This window comes from Salvelinus alpinus, chromosome 21 (assembly GCF_045679555.1).
Source record: "Salvelinus alpinus chromosome 21, SLU_Salpinus.1, whole genome shotgun sequence".
NCBI classification, from domain to species: domain Eukaryota; kingdom Metazoa; phylum Chordata; class Actinopteri; order Salmoniformes; family Salmonidae; genus Salvelinus; species Salvelinus alpinus.
In genome coordinates this window covers 7,225,588-7,243,067 of record NC_092106.1, presented here as the reverse complement: position 1 = coordinate 7,243,067, position 17,480 = coordinate 7,225,588, and the positions used below count along the sequence as shown (strand labels likewise).

At 48.6% G+C, this 17,480-nt stretch overlaps 1 protein-coding gene across 4 annotated transcripts in view; it reads left to right on the top strand.

The window, feature by feature from the left end:
• The window catches only part of LOC139547720 (cell adhesion molecule DSCAML1-like), a 160,805-nt gene extending 143,657 nt beyond the window's left edge, over positions 1–17,148 (top strand). Inside the window, exons 21-34 of one of the 4 annotated variants that reach the window (XM_071356737.1) lie at positions 1,625–1,764; positions 3,936–4,089; positions 5,197–5,314; positions 5,568–5,731; positions 5,823–5,921; positions 8,047–8,235; positions 9,220–9,507; positions 9,865–10,020; positions 10,263–10,293; positions 10,502–10,620; positions 10,772–10,924; positions 11,182–11,376; positions 11,836–12,171; positions 12,359–17,148. In XM_071356737.1, the coding sequence (XP_071212838.1) occupies positions 1,625–1,764; positions 3,936–4,089; positions 5,197–5,314; positions 5,568–5,731; positions 5,823–5,921; positions 8,047–8,235; positions 9,220–9,507; positions 9,865–10,020; positions 10,263–10,293; positions 10,502–10,620; positions 10,772–10,924; positions 11,182–11,376; positions 11,836–12,171; positions 12,359–12,873 (2,657 nt within the window). In that variant the 3' untranslated portion in view covers positions 12,874–17,148. Of the gene's footprint in view, positions 1–1,624; positions 1,765–3,935; positions 4,090–5,196; positions 5,315–5,567; positions 5,732–5,822; positions 5,922–8,046; positions 8,236–9,219; positions 9,508–9,861; positions 10,021–10,262; positions 10,294–10,498; positions 10,621–10,771; positions 10,925–11,181; positions 11,377–11,835; positions 12,172–12,358 lie in introns of all 4 variants that reach the window. The other 3 variants (XM_071356735.1, XM_071356736.1, XM_071356734.1) reach the window with 3 other exon arrangements.
• The last annotated feature ends 332 nt before the right edge of the window (positions 17,149–17,480 follow it).

The following is a 17,480-nucleotide window of genomic DNA, read 5'->3' as shown; positions in this document are numbered from 1 at the left end:
GGCTGATGTCGGGTTTAGGAAGCTGAGGTTGCTGATTAATGCCTCTTTGTGCTGTGATGTGCTATTACTAGTACTAATGAGAACTAAGAAGCCAAAGGGTGTGTGTTTGGAGGGCATAAGGGTGTGTGTGTGTGTGTGTGTGTGTGTGTGTGTGTGTGTGTGTGTGTGTGTGTGTGTGTGTGTGTGTGTGTGTGTGTGTGTGTGTGTGTGTGTGTGTGTATACATCCACATGTGTGTGTCCAGCTCAGCACCCAGCACAAGGAGAGAGATTAATTATTTGTGGCTTAGAGATAATTAATTTTGTGCTTACACTGGTGGGCTGTGGATTACATCCTCTCCTCCCTGGGGCAAAGCAGGGGTGGGGGCCGGGGTTTGGAAACAGAGGGAAGGAGGGACGGAGGAGAGGAGAGATTCTCAGAAGTCTTATTTCAGAGGAGGTCTTTCTTCCATTCCTCTCTCTCTCTCTCCCTCTCTGTTCTCTGTCTTTCTCTTACCCTCTGTATTCTCTCTGTGACTGTCTCTGTGTATGTGTTCTTCAGACTGGCTTTGTGTGTGTGTCTGTGTGTGTGTGTGTGTGTTCCTCTACGTCTGATGTGGGTTGACAGTGTGTCCAGGGGCACCCTCTTCACATACGTCCAAGAGAATTCTCTCTCTTCTCCCTCTTTTCATTCGTCTCGCTCTCCCTAGCTCTGCACCTGGGTCTGTCTCCAGCATATGGAGTAGTGATTGGAGTAGAATTGTGCAAACGCCTCACTCTCTCTCTGTCTCTCTCTCTCTGTATCTCTCTCTCTCTCTCGCTCTCTCTCTGTCTCTCTGTCTCTCTCTCTGTCTCTCTCTCTGTCTCTCTCTCTGTCTCTCTCTCTGTCTGTCTCTGTCTGTCTCTGTCTCTCTTGTCTCTGTCTCTGTCTCGCTCTCTGTCTGTCTCTGTCTGTCTCTGTCTGTCTCTCTCGTCTCTCCTGTCTCTGTCTCTCTGTCTCTGTTAGTCTTGTGAGCCTCTTAAAATTACAAGCTGAGACCAGCAAAGCTGCAAAAAGCCTGCTAACTGTAAAACTTCCCTAAGACCTTCTCTTTCCATGACAGATTGACCAGGTGAATTCAGGTGAAAGACATGATCACTTATTGATGTCACTTGTTAAATCCACTTCAATCAGTGTAGAGGAAGGGGAGGAGACGGGTTAAACAATGATTTTTAAGCCTTGAGACAACTGAGACATGGATTGTGTATGTGTGCCTTTCTGAGGGTGAATGGGCAAGACAAAATATTTAAGTACCTTTTGAACGGGATATGGTAGTAGGTGCAAGGCGCACCGGTTTAAGTGTGTCAAGAACTGAAATACTGCTGGGTTTTTCACTCTCAACAGTTTCCCATGTGTATCAAGAATGGTCCAGCCAACTTGAGACAACTGTGGGAAGCACACTTTCGACCCCTTGTAGAGTCCATGCCCTGACAAATTGAGTGTTTTACAACATGCTGAATATTCCACATCACACCGTGAAGGAGCAAGCAGTTACAGTATTGCTCTTTATGTTGATGTCCATTTGACATCAATCCTTTGTCTCTTCCCATTTCCTTTCCTCTCTGTAACGGTCTCTCTCTCCTTCTCTCTCTCTCTCTGTGACTCAGACCCTGGCCCTCCGGCTGGCATCAAAGCTGTGCCCTCATCCACCAGCAGTGTGGTGGTTTCCTGGCTACCCCCGCACAAGCCCAATGGAATCATCCGCAAGTACACCATCTACTGCTCTAGCCCCGGATCAGGCCAACCGGTGAGTTGGGAGAGGGGTTGAATGGGGGTTTTGTCCATCATTGGGTTTTGTCCATCTTACTCACTTGGAGGGTCTCTTGACACAAATTATAATACACTCTCCTCTGAATGTGTTTGTGTTTGTTTGTCTACAAGTATTTCCGTGTCTATCCGTGTGTGTGTGTGTGCGTGTGTGTGTGCATGTGCGTGCATGCATGTGGTCTGATGCTGCAGTATCAGCAGGATGAGTGTGAAATAAGCTGTCCTCATACCGCAGTGTGTGTGCGTGTAACTTCACCCTTCTGCTTCATTTGCATATCTGCGTCTCATCACGTTGCCAGGACAACCTCATCTGTTCATCAACGAGTGCAGGAAACAAGCTGACAGCAAAGACGCACACGCACACTCACACGCACACTCTCTCTCTCTCTCTTTTACAGCTATACAGCAAGTTCTGAAATGCATGCATAAAACACCTCTTCCAGCAAATTCACAGACACACACACACACACACACACACACACACACACACACACATAACCGAACACACACAGATATTATGTGTACCTTTACACCAAATGAATGTACCCCATTCCAGACATACACATGCTCACTCTACTCCTCTTCTCTCCCTCTCTCTCTCTCTCCTGGCCCCCACGCAGAGTGAGGGATGATTACTATGTAAATGAGTGCGACTGGAGAGAGGGATGAGGGGAGGGTGGGTCAGACACGCCGCGCGGGGAGTACTTTTGTTCCTCTTTTCATTATCTCCCTCTATCGCTCCCCGGATTAGCGCTATCTCCACGCCGGAGGAATATTTTAATATCCGTTACACACTCTGACACTCCTCCCCTCCCCTCCCACCATCCATCCATCCTCTAGGAAGATAAGGAAAGAGAGGTACGAGAGAGCACACTAGAAGGAGAGGGAAGGGAGGCAGGGGAGACAGGGAGGGGGGAGGGAGAAAGAGGGGGAACAGAGGGAAGAGAAGAAAGCTGTGATGAACCCAGCCACCCCAGTAGATCCCTACAGGCCTGCGTTCAGTTGAGAAACAGTGGAAAAACAACATGAACACGTGAATAAATGTGCCCAGAATAAACCTTTCTGCACAACAACAGTTTGATAGTGATACTGTATGAGTATGGAGATATGCTCTTCTCTCTCTCGCTCTCTAGTCTGAGTAGAGATGAGCAGCACAGTGACAGGCTGAGCTGCTGGAGGGCCACAGACTCACTTGATGGGAGGGGAAGGCGGTGCTCTTCCTGGGTGCTGGGGCACCTGGGGGGTGTTTGATGGGCGTGGTGAATGGGTGTGGGTGTGTGTATGTATTGACAGTGATGAGGATGTGTCTAGACAGCAGACACACGGCTGGCTTAAACACACCGCAATTACACAGAGCCCTGGCATCCATCCCCAGGTCATATCTGCCACAGTGTGTGTGTGTGTAATGCATGTTTGTGTGTATCAGCCGCTGTGTGTAATAGTCTGTGTGTGTGTGTGTGTGTGTGTGTGTGTGTGTGTGTGTGTGTGTGTGTGTGTGTGTGTGTGTGTGTGTGTGTGTGTGTGTGTGTGTGTGTGTGTGTGTGTGTGTGTGTGTGTGTGTGTGTGTGTGTGTGTGTGTGTGTGAGAGTCCTTGTGCTCTCCTCTGCTGTTGCCTGCAGTAGATAGCCCTCATTAGACCGTCTGATTGTTCATGATATCTCTGGCTGACTGATTGTTCTGTCCTCCGTTGTCTCCCTCCCTCGCTCTCATCTAACCGTCTGCACTCCCCACGGTCTCCTCCTCACTTTCTCGACCTTCTCGCTCTCAGGGGGGGCCTGTGTGCTCCCCATGCTCTCTCCCCTCACCCATCTGTCTCCCATCCCTCCTCCGCATCAACTCTACACTCATATACACACTCTAGCATTTTGACTGTAACAGAGAAAAAGTTCCGGGAAACACGTTTTCTGTGCTGCTTTTCAGAGGCAACCTGAAGCTCTCTGCGTCTATCGGTAGTAGTAGCTGTCTTGTCCTGATTGCGTAGCTCAGAGCGTCTGCTCTTTTCCATCATTGTTCTTATAGCGTCTGGAGCCCATCTCAGAGTAGGAGTGCTGATCTAGGACCTGTCCATATAATCTTGTTCATTGTGGTCTTAAAGGTAAAACAGATTCTAGATCAGCGCCGGAGTGGACAGTGTGATGTTTTCTCCCCTAGGCCCCCAGTGAGTACGAGGCCAACCCCGAGCTGCTGTTCTACCGGGTCACCCACCTGAACCGCGGACAGCAGTACCTCATCTGGGCCGCCGCCGTCACCACCGCCGGACGGGGGAACATCAGCGACAAGGTCACTGTGGAGCCTGCTGGGAAGGGTGAGCCCTCCACAGGGGGACGGGGGAAGGGGGCACGGGGAAGGCTTTAAGGGGTTACAGGGTTGGTTAACCTCTGGCTTTTAGAATCCCCTCCGTCAATCCCTCCGTCACAGATTTGTCCCTGCCCCTCTTCCCTTTCTCTCTCTCTCTTTTTCATGATTTCTCTCGCTCCTCGATTACTTTTTTTCTCTCCCTCTCCTCTCTCTATTTATCTCTCCCTCTCCCCTTTCTCGCTCTCTCCCTCTCTTCTCTATCTCTCTCTCCCACTTTTTCCTCTCTCCTCTTTCTATAACTCCTGTCCATCCTCTCCTGATTTGATAGAGAGCAGGTTGTTTGACAGAGGCCGGTGTTCTTAATGAGGATATGAAGACCTACAGGGCACTGGTCAGATGAGCTGGCCTGCCCTGGATGGGGGAGGAGGGGAGGGAGGGAGGGACGGGGAGAGATGACGGGGGCGGACCTGGTTAATACACAGAGCAGTAGAGGGGCAGACTGGGCAAATGAAGAGGGCAGTTGAATCAATAGCCTTTGGATTGAAGAGAGGGAGAGCGAATGAGTAAGAGAGTGCACTCTCGGTACGTACACGCTCCTTTTCTCTCCCTTCCTGTGACAGAGCCAGTCTCTTTCTCGTGTGTGTGTGTGTGTGACGGTGTCTCTCTGTGCCAGCTGATAAGCAACAGTAGTAAAAGGCTGTATGCTCCAGGCTGGCCCACTCAATACTGCATTCAGCCACAGCACAAGGGCACTGGCATTAAGACGTCAAGAGTGCAGAATACAGTGAGAGAGAGAGAGACGTGTGCGTACATGAGACATGCAAACACCAAAAGGTTCCATGTGAATGAAAACAGGCCCTTGCTGAAGGAACCGTCAGTCATATTCATTCATTTAGATATGTTCCCTCTTTTATGTCGTCTTTCCTTTGTCACTGAAATGTGTGAGATCCTGTTCCCTCAAACTGTACAGTGTACGCCTTGTTTGATTCAATGAAAATACAGGAAATGGAAAAAAGTTCATGAAGAATTAGCATACTGTTGAGTAAAATTTGAAAAACAGACCTATTACCTCTCAAAGCAACTCTTTGTCAACTTGTGTCACTCCCTCCCTCAGCCCCAGCTAAGATCCTATCGTTCGGAGGTACAGTGACCACTCCCTGGATGAAGGAGGTGAGGCTACCCTGCAGCTCCGTGGGCGAACCCACCCCCACCATCAAATGGACCAAAGACAGGTGAGACCCTAACCTCCTCAGCCCCTCCTCTCTGTCAGTCTACCCCGACACACTACCACCGTAACTACCTCCCTCCATCTCTGGATCCCCAACTCCACCATCCACTGGACCAGTGTTAAATCAGTGTTTACGTCAGCGTTCCCTCGCTCTCTCTCTCTACCTCTCTCTTTCTCGCTCTCTCTCTCTACCTCTCTCTTTCTCGCTCTCTCTCTCTCTCTCTCTTTCTCTCCCTCCCTCCCTCCCTCTATCTCAGTGAGGACACGGCCATCCCGGTGACTCTGGACGGTCAGAGGCTCATCATGGCCAATGGCACACTGGTCCTGCGCTCGGTGAAAGCTGAGGATTCTGGGTACTACACGTGCACGGCCACCAACACGCTGGGCTTTGACACCATCATTGTCAACCTGCTGGTGCAAGGTGAGCCCCAGCGCACTGGAATCACCCTCTTTTTTATTGGTCGACCAGTTGTGATGTAGTACTCTGACCATGTGTGTCTGTCCCCCCGTAGTTCCTCCAGACCAGCCCCGTCTGACTGTCTCCACCACCTCCTCCACCTCTATCACCCTGGCCTGGATCCCCGGGGACAACGGAGGATCCGCCATCAGAGGTATTTACCAGTCTTGCTCTGAGGGAGCATGTGTTTACATTTGCTTTCTTTTTTGATATGTTTTATGTAGCTCACTCCTCTCTCCAGCGATTCGCCCAAAGCCTCTGTGCACTTCTCTTTCTTTCCATCCCTATATCTATCATTCAGTCCCACGTGCCCCGTCCTTCTCCTCTCTCTCTCATTTAGTCTTTCCATTCATCCTCTGTCTCTCTCTCTCTCTCTGCTTGCCCTCTGTCCATCTCTCCGTTCTGTCTCTTTGTTAGTTTGCATACCGTGCTATCTGTTTATTGACTGGTGGTCCACTGTTTTGGTTCCTAGTTAAGGAGCTGTCTCGTTGATTATCTGACTACCGTGATGTGTGTGTGTGTGTGTGTGTTCAGTGTGCGTATTAGTTCAGTGGGCTCTATTTTAACAAACCTAACTGTTGACACTAGCGCTTTAGGTCCAGGGGAGTCAGTAATACTTTTGTAATTTTCACAGACGTTATTATGAGCGCAATAGCTGGCGGTGGAGCGAAAGGGCTGGGTTTGGATGAATGAACAAGGTGTAGGCGTGCCAAGGGCTTGTCCACTCAGTGGCAATAATAGTGCGTGCGTTTGTCTCATGTTCTGTAGGTTACTGATGGTCTTTTGCATTGCCATCCAACTCCAAATCGTCTGGGGGCGGCGGATTTTATCATCCTAGTCCATTGTCGATTGATACTATAGTTTATTAAATAGCATAGGCCACAGTAACGAGTGATAGAGCAACAGTTGCCCATCTCGGCGCAAGCAAGCTTTGTTCGCTTGCGTACCGTGCTATCTGTTTATTGACGTGCTGTCCGTTTTGGTTCCCGGTTAGGGGAGCTGTCTCATTGACTATCTGACTACCATGCGGTGTGTGTGTGTGTGTGTTCACTTTTTCGTGCAATTTGCAGTGTGCATATTTGTTCAGTGGGCTCTGGTAAATTACCAATCCTTGCGCTTAGGTTTGAAAATAGAATGCCGGATTGAACAGGTCGAAATTGCAAACCAGCGTGTGCGTTTTGACAATTGCATTGGCTTAACAGCAGCCATAAGATAGAGCCCAGTATACACACCTTTTCAACAGGCAGTCTTTGATTCACTTTGCCTGTGTTTGTATTAGTGTATCTCTCTCTGTAAGTGTGTCTGTCCCTCCGGATGTCTGTCTGTATGTCCCGTGTCTGGTGTGTCGCTGTCCGTAAGGTGGTCTGTGGGACTGACAGTAGCTACCATGTTCATAGGAGTCTACGACTAATCCTGGCACCCTGTGCCATGTGATCCACTGATGACAGTGTAGACATAGACTCCTCAGTTCCCCGGGCGCTGAAGACGTGGATGTCGATTACGGCAGCCCCCCGCACCTCCGCACCTCTCTGATTCAGAGGGGTGGGGTTAAATGTGGAAGACACATTTCAGTTGAATGCATTCAGTTGGGGGTGGTAGGGAGAGAGAGACTGGTTGGCTTTATCCACTGTTTGTCTGGGAAAGTAGTAATACCTCTAAAAGCACACTTAAAAAGCCAGTAGGCTTTCTACACAGGTCAATCCATCTGGCATGCCACCCTTTGTTGTGCCATCTGCCAGAGAGAGAGAAAGACAGACAGACAGAGATGGAGGGAGAGAGAGAGAGCGAGAGCACAAGAGAAGGGAACAGAGCTAAGAGAGAGTTATAAACAGACTATAAATCCAAGGCAGCTGATTATGACTGCAGATGCCGTATTGTGTTCTCATTCGCATATATGCCCGGTCAGCGCCCTCCCAAACCCAGCTGGGGGCTTCTGGGAAAGTAATGGCGGCATAGAACATGTCATAAATGCAGCCTTATCCATCTGGATCTGTGGTAGTGGAGGAGATGTATGACGCGCCATCCCCCTCTGGTGTTATCCAGCGGTACTGACACAATGACATCTGAACCTGGCTGAATGAACCAGCTAGATATTGTACAAATATTTGGGTATCTGGCGCGTTTAAATGTTCAAGTGTTTACATGTAATGTATTTTTGTCAAATTTTATCTATTTTATCAGAAGGTTAAAAAAAAACATCTGAAAATAAGAAAAATGTGCACTTATCATGGCGTGCGTGTGTGTGTGTGTGTGTGTGTGTGTGTGTGTGTGTTCCCCAGGTTTCGTGCTGCAGTACTCGGTGGACAACATGGAGGGGTGGAGGGATGTGTTCATCAGTTCCAGTGAGAGGTCCTTCAAGCTGGACAACCTACGCTGTGGCACCTGGTACAAGGTCAAACTGGCCGCCAAGAACAGCGTGGGAGCGGGACGCATCAGTGAAATCATCGAGGCTAAGACCCACGGACGAGGTGAGGGGTAGGGGGAGAGGGAGAGGATGGATCGGGGGATACAGGGACATGGGAGGGTTTAGTCGACAGGAGAGGCGAGGAGGGGCAGAGAGGGAGGAGCTAAAGTAGATGGTTATAGCTGTGAGAGGGGTAATGGTTATGGCTGTGAGAGGGGTGATGGTTATGGCTGTGAGAGGGGTAATGGTTATGGCTGTGAGAGGGGTAATGGTTATGGCTGTGAGAGGGGTAATGGTTATGGTTGTGAGAGGGGTAATGGTTATGGTTGTGAGAGGGGTAATGGTTATGGCTGTGAGAGGGGTAATGGTTATGGCTGTGAGAGGGGTAATGGTTATGGCTGTGAGAGGGGTAATGGTTATGGCTGTGAGAGGGGTAATGGTTATGGTTGTGAGAGGGGTAATGGTTATAGCTGTGAGAGGGGTAATGGTTATGGCTGTGAGAGGGGTAATGGTTATGGCTGTGAGAGGGGTAATGGTTATGGCTGTGAGAGGGGTAATGGTTATAGCTGTGAGAGGGGTAATGGTTATGGCTGTGAGAGGGGTAATGGTTATGGCTGTGAGAGGGGTAATGGTTATGGCTGTGAGAGGGGTAATGGTTATGGCTGTGAGAGGGGTAATGGTTATGGCTGTGAGAGGGGTAATGGTTATGGCTGTGAGAGGGGTAATGGTTATGGCTGTGAGAGGGTTTATAGCTGTGAGATGGGTAATGGTTATGGCTGTGAGAGGGGTAATGGTTATGGCTGTGAGAGGGGTAATGGTTATGGCTGTGAGAGGGGTAATGGTTATGGCTGTGAGAGGGGTAATGGTTATGGCTGTGAGAGGGGTAATGGTTATGGCTGTGAGAGGGGTAACGTTTATGGCTGTGAGAGGGGTAATGAGGTAGACAGGTAGATTCATAGAATTCAATCCCACTTACCATATCACAATATTTGAAGACATTGTTAAAAACTGTTAAGTGAGAACCAACACCTTCCTGCCCCTCTTCCAGAGCCCCAGTTCAATAAGGAACAGCCGGTGTTCACCCACGTCAACTCTACCCACGCCCGGCTCAACCTGCAGGGCTGGGCGAGCGGTGGCTGCCCCATCACGGCCGTGCTGCTGGAGTTCAGACCTAAGGGCAACTGGGCGTGGCAGAGCGTGCGCACCAACGCCACGGCCGACGTGTTCCTGGCTGAGCTCCGCGAGGCCACCTGGTACGAGCTGAAGATGAAGGCTTGTAACAGCGCCGGCTGCGGGAACCAGAGCTCTCAGTTCGCCACGCTGGACTACGACGGCAGTGAGTACAAGCTGGTTTAATTGCTCTGGCCTGTGTGGTCCAGTGGTTAGTGTCGCGGACTCTGAGTCGGAGAATGCCAAGAGTGTGCAAAGCTGTCATCAAGGCAAAGGGTGGCTACTTTGAAGAATCTCAAATATAAAATACATTTTGATTTGTTTAACACTTTGGGTTACTACATGATTCCATATGTGTTATTTCATAGTTTTGATGTCTTCACTGTTATTCTACAATGTAGAAATTACTAAAAATAATAATAATTGTGAGTAGGTGTGTCCAAACTTTTGACTGGTACTGTATTTAAAACCTGATATAATGCCATATATCCTTGCCATATAACCTGATATATTTTCTAAGCAGGTACCATCCCTCCCATCAAGTCAGCGCGGCCGGAGGGCGACGACGTCAAGAAGCTCTTCTCCATCGGCTGCCCCGTCATCCTGGTCACTCTGGTCGTCGCCCTGCTCTTCATCATCCGCAAGAAACGCAAAGAGAAGAGACTGAAGCGACTGAGAGGTGAGGGAGGGAAAGGGCGTGAGGAAGAGAGAGGTGTGGAGAAGAGCTATGAGGTTGAGGAAGGGAGGGAGCGAAAGAGGGGTGAGAAGAAAGCTGGATCTGGGGTGAGAGAACGAAGGAGAGGTGTGGAGAAGAGACTGAGGGGTGAGCGAGAGGGAGGACATTTTGGAGAGAGCGTAAGGAAGATCTGACTTAATTGTGTTCCATATAACTGAAGCCCTACTCTTTTACGTTCCCTCTAGATGCCAAAAGCCTGGCTGAGATGCTGATCAGGTAATATAGCTTATCTCTGCTGTTCCTCTGTTTACAAAGGAAACATTCATACAACACACTGAAATTAACATTGTAGAAAAGATTGGTTACAATTCCTCTCGATACAGTAAATGTCTTAAAAGACGGATAGATAAATCCTATTTCTGAAAAAGGGGATTTACGCTCTGTGTGTGTGTGTGTGTGTGTGTGCCTTGTGTCCCTGGAGCAGTAAGAATAACCGGAGCTTTGACACCCCTGTGAAGGGGCCCCCCCAGGGCCCCCGACTCCACATCGATATCCCCAGAGTCCAGCTGCTCATCGAGGACAAGGAGGGCATCAAACAGATCGGTGTGTGTGTGTTGCTGTGTTTTGATGAGTGCCTACCTGATACGGATGTTATTACTATTTCCGACCTACACTATAATGCAAATTTGAGTTCATGAATGAGTATGAATCATCAGTCGTGAATAATCGTTGCTTCTGTCAATCCCTCTGCTAGGTGAAGACAAAGCCACCATCCCAGTGACGGACACAGAGTTCAGCCAGAACGTGAATCCACAGAGCTTCTGTACGGGCGTGTCTGTGCATCACCCCGCCCTCATCCAGAACACCGGCCCTCTGATTGACATGTCCGACATCAGACCAGGGACCAGTAAGTGGAGAGCCCTAACTGCCCTACATCATAGAGTTCTGTTCTAACTTGTCCATTCCTTTCATCATTGCCTTCAACTTGCTGACTCTTGTGTTCTCCTCCCTTTCTCCCACCTCCTTCCTCCCTCTCCCCCGTCCTTCCTCCCACCTCTCCTCCTTCCTCCCTTCCTCCCACCACTCCTCTCCTCCTCTACCTCTCCTACCTTCCTCCCGCCTCCTCCTCTCTTCCATCTCCTCCCTCCCTCTCGCCCCCGGTAGACCCGGTGTCGAGGAAGAGCGTGAAGTCGGCCCACAGTACGAGGAACCGCTACTCCAGCCAGTGGACCCTGACCAAGTGCCAGTCGTCCACGCCCGCCCGTACTCTCACCTCCGACTGGCGCACCGTGGGCTCCCAGCATGGCATCACCGTCACCGAGAGCGACAGCTACAGCGCCAGCCTCTCACAGGACACGGGTGAGCCTGGCATATCTTGCACACGCACACACACTCATGATATACACACACACTCTCTTGTAACACACACACTCATGATATATACACACACACACACACACACACAGTATTGACACATACATACATACAGACATACATACAGACATATGCGAAGGACACAAGTGAGCCACCCAAAACATAGGCTACATACACACACACTGTAGTGCAAGGAGATGGTGTAAGATTGGCGCATTTCATGTACAACACCAACTCTCTTTCTCTCTCTCTCTCTCTCTCTGTCGCTCTCTCGCTCTCGTTCTGTCTCTGTTGCTCTCTCTGTCTCTGTCGCGCTCTCCCGCTCTCGCTCGCCCTTTGCCTCCCTCTCCCTCGCTCTCCCTCTCGCTCGCTCTCTCTGTCGCTCTCTCCCGCTCTCCCTCTCGCCCTCTGTCTCCCTCTCTCTCTCCCTCTCTTTGTCATCAGATAAGGGGCGTAACAGCATGGTGTCCACAGAGAGTGCGTCCTCCACCTATGAGGAGCTGGCGCGGGCCTACGAGCACGCCAAGCTCGAGGAGCACCTGCAGCACGCCAAGTTTGAGATCACCGAGTGCTTCATCTCCGACAGTTCCTCAGACCAGATGACCACGGGCACCAACGACAACGCCGACAGCATGACCTCCATGAGCACGCCGTCCGAGACGGGCCTGTGTCGCTTCACCGCCTCGCCGCCCAAACCGCAGGACTACGACCGCGGCAGACCTACCAACGTGGCCGTGCCCATCCCCCACCGCGCCAACAAGAGCGAGTGGACTGGCAAAAGTGAGTATGAGACCTGCCCTTGATTAGAATGATCCTATAGGTCGGTGTAATGTAAAGGCCTCTAAGCATGGTTAGGGTGAGCAGGGTTGATTGTTGTACTTTAGACACATACCGGTACTCTGACATATAACAAATGTGCCTGATAAAGATGCTTGTCAAATCCTCTCTTTCATTCCCCTCATCCCAGGTGACTACTGTAACCTTCCCCTCTACATGAAGACAGACCCTTTCTTCCGGAAGCAGTCGGAGCTGCGTGACCCGTGCCCGGTGGTGCCGCCCCGCGAGGCCTCCATCTGCAGCCTGGCCCAGCGGGCGTACCACACCCAGGGCCGCCACATGACTCTGGACTCCTCCAAGCAGCAGCAGGCTCTGACTGTGGGCCACGCTGGCCTGACCGGCCTCAGCGGCTCAGGGGGAGCATCAGGGGGTGGTAGTGGTAGTGGTGTAGGAGGGGCGACTGGAGGGCCGTCTGGTGGTTCCAGCACCACCTCCCTGTCTCAGAGGACTCTCACCATGCCTGGTTCCTCCTCTTCCTCTGCTCAGAGCGCTGCTGCTGCCGCTACCGCCTCGGCCAGCGGGGGAGCCACGGGGGGAGACTCCAGAGACTCTCTGCTGGAGAGCAGCTCGTCAGGCCTGGGCAGACTAGAGAGACAGAAGCAGGCGGCTGGCGGAGCCTACTCCAAATCTTATACATTGGTGTAGCTGGAGCAACTGGTGTAGATGTTGGAGCCTTGGGAAGGGTTAGGGGCCACACAGACACACGTACACACAGCTGGCGCCTGCACTGTCAGGCCAAAGGGGCCGCCAGGCAGGGGCCAGATTGGGGTTTTTATAGCACAGGAGTTCGTCTTCTTTCTGCCAGTTTGTGTTTTCTCTGTCTGTCCTTTTCTCTCTCTCTGTTTCTCTCTGTCTCGTTCTCTTCCTCTCTTTCTGTTTCTCTCTGTCTCGTTCTCTTCCTCTCTCTCTGTTTCTCTCTGTCTCGTTCTCTTCCTCTCTCTCTGTTTCTCTCTGTCTCGTTCTCTTCCTCTCTCTCTGTTTCTCTCTGTCTCGTTCTCTTCCTCTCTCTCTGTTTCTCTCTGTCTCGTTCTCTTCCTCTCTCTATCTATTTTTATTTTACCTTCCCTGGAAATAACTTGCCAAACGCAACATAATTGTAATATTTGTTTGTTCAAACTTTTTTTCTCTCTCTCTTTCTCTCTCATTATCTGTTAAGACACATCAGAACTTATGCACAAAATACTTTCCATGTGCACTTCTTGTCTTGAATTCAGAATGGTAAACGGAAGAAAAAAAAACAATATATTTAGAGTTTCACATAAATCTGTCTAGATGTTTTAGGCTGTTTTACGTGTTCCTTTTCACGTCTCTGAACAGAGAGTTCAGAGTTCGTACAGCAGCGCATTGCCACGGAAAGTGCTTATGCATAAAGCAACAACCTTGGTGTCTGTCTCTGGCCCTCCAAAGCCATCCTGGTACGGACTCACACAAACAGGTAACAGACTGTGGTTTCAACGACGACGTTGGAGGAGTCTTTGGGTGATTTTTTTTCACGTAATTCATGACACGGTATAGAGTGTTGATGACTCTTTTATAGGACACCAGGAAACGGAGCGGGGGGGGACAACTGGAATCGTCTTCACACGAAAGATGTATCTGAACTTTTTTTTTTCTTTTTTGGAATATATATACTCATGTGCATTAAAAGAGGGTAGAATGGATTCACAGAACCTTCACGAGCCTGCGTGTGTGCGTGTATATGTGTAAATATGTATACATGTGGCTGGCACACACCTGCAGTGGACCTTTCTAATCAATCTGTATGCTGACTCCTTGGCGGAGGCGTGAGTTGAAAACCCCCTGTCCATCTGCTACTGAACAGTGTTTTGGGGACAATGATGTCACACTGTATGACGTCACATGTCGGTCTCTCCCTTCTGGACTTTGGTTGGCCTGTGTGATTGACACTGGCAGCATCGCCTTGGAGACAATGAGTTGATTTGCCGTGCATTAGAGGTGCCACCCCTCCTCTGGGTCCTCTCTCTCGTTCTCTCCGTCCCCCTGAAGCAGGAAGAAGACTCTTTGTTCTCTCGTTAATTTGCGCTTGGTGCCAGACACCCCCATTCCTTCATACTACCCCTCGGTCTACCCAAACCCCTGTAACCCTTCCACACCCCCATACCCCACCCCATCCATACAGTCTCACTGTGACCTTCTAGCACACTCTGCTAGGCAGACAGACATTTATGACAATAGTTGGGACTGACTGACAAATGGACAACAGAAAGACTGACTGATAAAAGATGAAACGGACAAGAAGATGGATGGATGAACAAGTTTCAGATTGAAACAGAGGAGAATATACAAACGTGATAATGCAGCGAGGAAAGAGTTGTGTAAGTGTTTAGGGAAGGATGAAAGAGATGGCAGGTGAACATGAGTTATTCTTATGAAATGAAGGGGTCTCAAGAATAAATATGTTGTCTAAGGCCCCCCCCCATCCCACTAAAATGTATTTAAACGTATTGTCGGGTTCTGTTGACGTTTCTGTTTTTATTTATATTATTCATTATACACCCAAAGCACCATGACAAAGAAACGTCCCCAAAAAAATAAATAATTGCTCACAATATTTGCAATGGAACATTTCAAATCAGGGCTCTCACAATATATAAAAAAATATATATACAATATTTATTGTCAAAGATATGTACATATATATTTATATCTAAATATATAGCAAATATATAACTATTGAATAAAGCAGAGAGATATAAAGTCATCGTAATTAAAAAATATATAAAAAGTGAGACAATCGCTCAACGGAAGAAGCCGTAGGTTAGGAGGAAGATGAAGGAAGAGGAGAAAGTGGGCCGAAGAACGGGAAACGGCTAGCACAACCAAGAAAGATATAGAGAGATGAAATAGAGAGCGAGCTACAGTATCTGAGGCCGAGTTTGGGGATGTGAACATTGATGCCATGGCCTCATGGGCGTTTGCCCCTGTGCCAGGTACATAGGTAGCTACAGTGCAGGAGCACAACTACACCAAACATGCCATTCAGGATGCAAAGTGTCTAAGTAGTTAATGATGGGTAGTACCTTAGCCAGTGAGGTCCGTTGCGGACTAATGCGGTCGATTAGCATTTTGTAATGGTCAGAATGACTTGTGGTCTGTGAACCCAATGGCAGCCAGTGTGGTTACTGTGTCTAATAACATCCGACCTGTGGTTGATTTGGTTTGGAGTTGCCCCTGTGGTCCACTGTGGTGGAGAATACACACTGCTGTGGTTTTGTGATCAGAATGGTTTTTGTGGTCGGTGAGGTAAAGTGTGTTCATCGCCGTCAGCACAACCCTCTTTTAATTGTACCTGTGGAAAGGGGGAGGGGCATCAGTAACAGGAGAAAGGAAGATTTCAGGGAACCTCTAAGCGTTTATAAGTACTTGTAGTGGAGAGTTCGTGCGTAGCAGCTCCAGCACTGAGTCACCTAGCTGAGGCAACATCCACTGTTGATTTCAGCTCAGAGCCTAACCCTGGCACAACTAACCCTGGCACAACTAACCCTGGCACAACTAACCCTGGCACAACTAACCCTGGCACATGGGGATTCAGGTAACTGTGGTGGGCAATGCCAAGGCACCAACCCACCTTCTGATTGTCTACGTCCCCAAATCTAAGGCCAACTTAGAAGTATGACCCTACTTCAGGTGTTAAGAGAGTGCAACGGGTGGAACCAAATGGAACCTGTTGTATTGCACCTTCCGAAGGTGTGTTCTATTGACAACCTCCATGACGTCTCATGACTGAACTTAGTGAAGACAGGACATAGTGACCTCTGTGTCTTACCGTTGTCATTATGTCCCTGCACAGTACTCCTATTCCGGACATACATATAACTGTTATAACTGAGAACACTCACGCTCCTCCCTGCCTGTTGCAGACAGTGAACAGGACATGGAGCGTTTGCAGAGAGAAGAATCTTTTCTTTCCTGTTGATATTATTATGGTACTGTTTATTTTGCTTTGGCTTCCTTGGTTATGCAATTATCTTGAAGCGGTTTGAGACGCACAGTGGTGTCACGTGAAGGGGCAGGCCTGTCTAGCCAATTGAAATCAGGGACTCCCTAGCTCCAACCAATCACAGGAAAAGCTGTGTGCATATTGGGCGGGGTCAGGAATCAAACTCCCTCCCCAACCTACCGTAACCTTTGCCCCACCTATTTGACTAATCAGACCATCATTTACACCTGGTAATAACATGTGCCCTGTGATCAGATTTGTTCCAAAATGTCTACTCCAGCCCAATTTGATCGGATGTGACCAAAGATCCATTCCCAGGACACATGTTAATACCAGGTCTAAAGGGGGTCTCAGATTATCCCCTCCCTGCACCTCCTGCCAAAACAGCATTTGCTACCCCACGATTAAAGACTCTTGTACATAGCAAAGTGTTTTGTATAAATACGTACTATTTTCAACATCTCCAGATGAAACCAGGGCACAATGTAAACTTTGATTAAAGTTATAACTTGAAACAGGAGAGGGTTAAAGAAAACTATAGAATTATAGCAACACTGCTTACAATTAGAGTTTTGAATGGGGCAACAACAAACAAAAAAATCCAGAGTGGACCACATACGGCTTTCACAATTGGTTCCTCTTTTTCAAGAGGTTTTGTTGAGTTCATTTTTGGGGGCCATTGATTGCTTTGTATTGATTTTCTTTTTTGTAGTATTTTTATTTTTTATTTCTGTTGAGGAAAAACGGCATTGCATGCTCTGAATATTTTGCTGGTTATAAAATGGAGAAACAAACACGAGAAGGGGGTGAGGGGAAGAAAACATTCCTAAACTTTTATGGAAAAGTTGCTTCAATTTGCAATTGCTTGTTTAACTCTACCGTTTTTTTTTCTATGAAAACAAACAAAACCAGAAAAAGAGTACTCCAACACCTTGTGCAATAAAGCTATCTTTCTATGAGTCATGTCTTCCTTTTTCCATCCTTTCCTTTATGCTGGATTAGGGGGTGTATTTATTTGTACAGACCGTGGCAAAATGTTTTGCAATGGAAAACGTTTTGAAACTAAAACGAGCAAGTCTCATTGAAAACCTCACAAGAATGATTGATTATACAGTAGGAATAACACAAATGTGAAATTAGAGCAATCCCTTACTTCGACACGAGGTAACAACAAAAAGAAAACCAATCCAGGATTACAGAGGAGTTTAATGGAGTGTGTTGGGTGAATATGTTTTACATTTACAATCCATCTATTTGAAATGACTGTAATGCATACTGTACAATGTGCATG